General features: G+C 40.5%; 1 protein-coding gene across 3 annotated transcripts in view; it reads right to left on the bottom strand.

Moving 5' to 3' along the window:
• The window catches only part of akap6 (A kinase (PRKA) anchor protein 6), a 198,330-nt gene that overhangs the window by 136,645 nt on the left and 55,685 nt on the right, over nt 1-6,000 (bottom strand). For all 3 annotated transcript variants that reach the window (XM_079853930.1, XM_079853931.1, XM_079853932.1), the window contains 2 exons: nt 2,862-3,113; nt 1,174-2,580 (listed from right to left, as the gene is read on the bottom strand). In XM_079853930.1, the coding sequence (XP_079710056.1) occupies nt 1,174-2,580; nt 2,862-3,113 (1,659 nt within the window). The remainder of the gene's footprint in view (nt 1-1,173; nt 2,581-2,861; nt 3,114-6,000) is intronic.

The following is a 6,000-nucleotide window of genomic DNA, read 5'->3' as shown; positions in this document are numbered from 1 at the left end:
TGCACATTGTTGGGGTGCTATCTGAAGTGGAAGAGACTACAGCCACTCATTATCTGACCCGACTGCTGAGAATCAAAACTATTTTACTAAACACAATGGTAACTAAACTGCACTCATATGCAACATGGTGAGATCATTTGACAACAAATGTAGCAAACTACAGTCTGAAATGTTTATAATGGAATAATGCATTTACAGTTCACACTGCACAGTATTCAATACACAGTAAAATGAACAGTAAATAGCATATACAGCATTCAGTGTATACAGCATATTTGTATATATATATGGTTTTCTGTAGCACAGTATACAGCATATACTCCAACAGTAAGTAGTAAGCTAGTATTCTTTTTTAAACACAGCCTTTGGAAAGGTTAAAGGAGAACTCCGGTCAATTTTAACATTGAGCTCATTTTTTTGTACATTTGGAGTGCTGTCAATACAGAGAACAACGACAAAAATCGGTGTTGCCTACACCGAGTTATTCTATTTTTAAAATTTGCACCCTGTTGACTTCAATGGGGCAAGTACTAAACCTGTTTTTAGCCTCTTAACATCCTTGATGTGTCATTACAAGTGCACAGAAAATGTGAGTGATTCCTTCTGAGTGAACACGAGTGAGTCTGACTGCAGTAGATGTGAAAGATATGTATAAAAATGATGTTATTTAAGCCAGCGCAAATACCTTTGTTTACATCCTGTTTTTCGGTTGAAGTCCAAAGTAGTCGATTGCCGAGTTCACGCGCGTGATCATAGGTATTAAACCTATGCGTGTGAACTCTGCAATCGACTACTTTGGACTTCAACCGAAAAACAGGATGTAAACAAAGGTATTTGCGCTGGCTTAAATAACATCATTTTTATACATTTCTTTCACATCTACTGAAGTCAGACTCACTCGTGTTCACTCAGAAGGAATCACTCACATTTTCTGTGCACTTGTAATGACACATCAAGGATGTTAAGAGGCTAAAAGCAGGTTTAGTACTTGCCCCATTGAAGTCAACAGGGTGCAAATTTTAAAAATAGAATAACTCGGTGTAGGCAACACCGATTTTTGTCGTTGTTCTCTGTATTGACAGCACTCCAAATGTACAAAAAAATGAGCTCAATGTTAAAATTGACCGGAGTTCTCCTTTAAGAATACTGTACCAAAAAGCAGAAATCTCTTACCTCAATCTTCGCCCAGACATCGTGGTAGTTCTCTTGGTGCTGAATATCTGCTAGTAGCTGCTGTATCAAGGGTGTGCATTGGAACATAATCTTTGGTGCAATGGGCTGTCCATTCAATATGTTTCTTCCCCTGGACTCTGGTGTACTTCGCGCCCCTTCGTCCTCAGATAACAGGTCACTGAGGGGCCCAGACTCTATGCTGTCATCAAGAGAAGGAGCCACGCCGCTCGAGGAGGTAGGTGAGAAGCGCCCGGCTCGGGAGGTCTTTTTATAGGGGTGAAGCAAAAGAAGATCGGAGCTGCTCTCCCAATCAGGGTTGACCTCAGTGAGCTCCCAGTCATCCACGTCCTGGATGGACTCTTGCAAGCCTCTTTCCGGTAAAGCCTGAGCGAGGCTTTCCAGCTTCATCGCTAACATTTCTGTCTTTTTCAGCTGGGCTGGAAGAGCGAGGAACTCATCCGAACCATACCAGTGTTCTTTGGGGCTGCCTGATGCATTGGAGATATGCAGAGCATTCTGGTTAACAATCCAGAGAGAGCCTGTGGTGGGAGCTTGATCGCCGGGGCTGGAGGACATTTCCCGTGGGTCGTGGTCTGAGATGTCTTCCCCTGAAGATGGTGGTGGGCTGGAAGAGTCACTGTAAGCCTGCTTGGCTTTGGAGTGCATAGTCTTGATGTTCGTCAAGGTCTTCTGAGTCTGAAATCCCTGCACGGCCTCAGATGAGCGTCTCTCCAGTGGGACTTCACCAGGCACTGATGGTCTCTTGAGGCCCATTCGCAAGTTTCTTCCGTTCATAGCATGGAGACTCTCGTAGGATTGACTCCCACTGCCTGGATAAACTGATTCCAGCTCCAGCCAGAACTTTGAGCGATCCGGTGTATCCAGAAGAGATGGAGTGCTTCTGCTCAAGTCAGCCTGGTACTGGAGAGGTGAAGGCCTACTGAACCTTGTGTTTCCATCACCCTCCAGGTACATGGGCTTTTTAGGCAAAGGCTGTGTGGGAGAAACATCACTCCTAATGGCACCTTGAAGAGGGCGTTTGGAAAGGGCAAAGCTGCTATCTCCCTGCATTGCTGAATCCGGTGTACTTTCTTCTTCGGTGGGGCCACTGATTGTCTCTCGAGTTTCCTGGATGGAAGTAACAGACTCTTCTGCAGGTGAAGATGACACTTGGTTCTGTCTAGAGGCGGCAATGTTGAGGAGATCCACACTCTGAAGCAGTTCTGGAAAGTCTTGCTCCAGCTCGGGATAAAGGGAGCGTGGTCCTCGACCTTCTGCGTCTTCAATGGGACTGTAGTCGCTCAGTTCATAAGCAGTAATGCCACAGTCGAGGGAGAAGTAGTCCTTACTGCACTTAATGGTCAGCTGGCCAGAGTCATCCACTTCTGTTAAAGCATCCAGCCGAGCCTAAAGATGATCAAGATCACAAAAACAAACAGACTACTCAAATTGTGCAGAAAGAATTGTTTCGGGATAAAAGTGCGCTTTGCTGCAAGTGTTTGCTAGGGTTGCCTAGTCTAAATGTCTTTGGTGAAGGGTAGAGCATATGAGTTTATGGTACACTCCCAACAGAACATTGCGTAACTAAGTTTCTGTCCTAGTGAATTAGTGAGGGATGTGCCCTTAGTAAGGGATGTACCCCGCTTTAGGTGGTATAATTCAGATGATGCTTTAGAGATGTATCTGACCTCATCGTGATCCTGGCTGAAGGCTTGCAGTATGTCAGTCTGGCGGGTGTAGTTGCCGTTGGAGTCCTGGAGGCCCTGGAGAAGCCTCTCTTTCAGAACCAACACGGACACTCGCAACTGGTGCCACAGGAGCTGCACGCTCCGGATGTCCACTATGATGTTCACAGAGTAGGACAGGAGCTTCAGGGAGAACTCGGTCTCCAACAGTGCGTGGATCTGCTCGACATGATCGGATATGTCTTCACAGATGTCCTATCAGACAGACAAATGCACAGACGGTCATCAGATATTATGATCTGCAATACTGCACATGAAATTACACATCATATGATGGCATGGGATTCATACAGATCCTTGAAAAATGTCTGATTATCTGGTTTCCCCAACTACATCATCTTGTACTAAAAATGCTAAAGAGCAATTTCCATCAGCAACCCGGAACACACCGGATTCAAAACGCATTCCTCTAAAGAGTTTTTAGATTGAAGACATTGAAAGTTCAGACAAAATGTTATGAATTACAGTTCTAGAGAAAGAGCAAAAAGGACGGGACATCAGTACAGTCATCAGGAACTGTCTAAGAGAAGATCAACGATGCAAAGATTAAAGTACTCAACAGGATATATCTGCATCATGCACACCAAATACTGTTATTATGGTCACTAAAAGAAATAGCACAGATTTCTAGGCCTTACTGCAGTATTCGCATTTAATATTCTTTTGATAAAAGAAACCTCAGTCAAGTCAAGACTACTTGTCATGCACCTACCTTCAATCAGGCACAAGTGAAACAACAACACAGTGTTATGTATCCATGCAAGAGGAAATGGAGGGATATTTGAGTCATTTTCACATGACATGTGAATAATACAGTGGAGATCTCAGAATATACCAAAGAGTACCAGTAGTTTTCCCTGTAAATTACCTCTGACTACGTCCTTCTCTGTTAAGAAAATGACATACAATAGCGTTCAAAAGTGTGATGCCAGTTACGTTTTTTGGAGGGGGGCGGGGTTACAGGATATTACTTTTATTCAACAAGAATGCATTACATTAATCATTAACATATTAAATGAATACAAAACATATTTAGTATGAATAATAACAAAGGTATCTTGGACACAAAATCAGCATATTAGGATGATTTATCGAGGATCATGTGACACTGAAGAATAGAGTAATGGCTACTGCAAAGCTACCATCACAGAACATTTTAAATTGTAGTAATATTTCACAGTATTGCTGTTTTTATTGCATTTTTTTTATTGCAACCTTGCTTATCATAAGAGACTTTTTTCTAAAAGGTAAAAAATCCCAAAACTTTTGAAAGGTAGTGTATTCTTGTTGAAAACTGACAGGGGTATTATTTACACAATGTGGTGTAAACTCTAACAACTCATCAGTAACATCTAGAACTAGTGCATTTTCATTGCTATTTGAGTTCTAGTTTAAACCAGTGTGACTCCACATTCCCTACAGCTGAGTTAAGCAACAGCTGGCACTATTTAGTAAGATTTAGTAAGACCATGTTGAGTGTGCTGCCATTCTATAGATCTTTATTAAGCGTTTGATATTTTAAGATGATTTCATTGAAATTGGAAAAAGGTACTTAAAGGTGCATTGTGTAATATTTAGGAGGATCTGTTGACAGAAATGCAATATCATATACATAACTATGTTTTAAGTGGTGTATAAAGACCTTACATAATGAATCGTTATGTTTTTATTACCTCAGAATGGGTCATTTCTATCTGTATATACCGCGGATCCCCTTACATTGAAATAGCCATTTTGCGCCAACAAGTTTCTACAGTAGTCCTAAATGGACAAACACGTTTCGTCACTATGTTGTTCTTCGGGGCAAAGAAGCTAGCTAAAGTCAGCGAATAAATCACTGACACAATGATGGACAAGTAACAATAATATATCATTTTACTGAATAATTAAGTAAACATAATTCTTAATCTATCTTTGTAAAGAAACCTCATTGCTTAACTGGCTACTCTCTGCTGTCTCAGACGACGACATCTTTTCCTGTCGCCCACCGTAACTTTTGTTGGTTGCAATTCGCAACCTCACCACTAGATGCCGCTAAAATAAAATTATTTTTTTTTTACAAATTATCACACACTGCACCTTTAAGTAGTTCCTTGCAGCATGTGGTTCATCTGATGTGAAAGTCACAGCAGTGAAGAGTACATTTACAGCCGTGGGTCACAGGGTCTAGGGGGCTTTTCTTCTACTGTCACTGTGGTTCAAATCATAAATCAAGCAGCCAGGGGGTGATATTAAAAGGATAGTTTCAGAAGTAACTAATTTTAGAAGGTGAGATCACAAAACAGAATAAGATTTAGTTGCACTACACAGCAACTGCACATTTACAGTGACCCCAAAAAAGTACTTGGACTCTCAAGTCTCAACTTAATAATGCCTGAATGTCACTGCTTTAGATAACAAATGCATGTGAAGTCAGATCAATTTACATTTTTCCCCTCAAGTAACGTAATTAGAGTTGCATTTTTCAAAATGTACCTTAAAGTACACTTTAAAATACTGTTTGGGTCCACTGTATGTGGTTGGATCATGTCATGTTCCCTTCCCCCAGCCTGTCAGTCGGAAGGGCGGCTCAGCTGCTAGGAAACTCGGACAGTTGCCTCATCTCATCCAAACTTAAACACACTGTCATTTATAAAAACGTTTAATTCCCAGGGCAAAATAGGAAATTTCCTTTTGAAACATTTTGCCACTTTGACATCATTAGAACTGCATCATTAATCAAATTAAAAATAATTCTTAAAATAAGTATTTGGACACTTTTACACACTTTAGTCACACTTAAAAATATCAGAATTTCATTGTATTAAACACTAAATATCAACCAAAGTGGCAACTGCAAACAAATGAAACTAGAACTTCACTTTACTAAGCCACTTTATTTTCTTTTACACCAATGTGGTGTTGTAATTAATTCTATTAAGAATAAACATGCTCCACAAGTTTTGGACACTTTCTGGTTATCAATTTTTGTCAATTTTGAACAATATATTTTGAAACTTGTACTTTGTGAAATTTGTGGTATATCTTTTTAAAATAAAAGCCCTTTGTTTTGATATTCTGTTATATAACACTAGAGCTGCAC

This window comes from Squalius cephalus (genome assembly GCF_949319135.1).
Source record: "Squalius cephalus genome assembly, chromosome: 20".
NCBI lineage: Eukaryota > Metazoa > Chordata > Actinopteri > Cypriniformes > Leuciscidae > Squalius > Squalius cephalus.
This window is presented reverse-complemented; position numbering and strand designations above follow the sequence as displayed.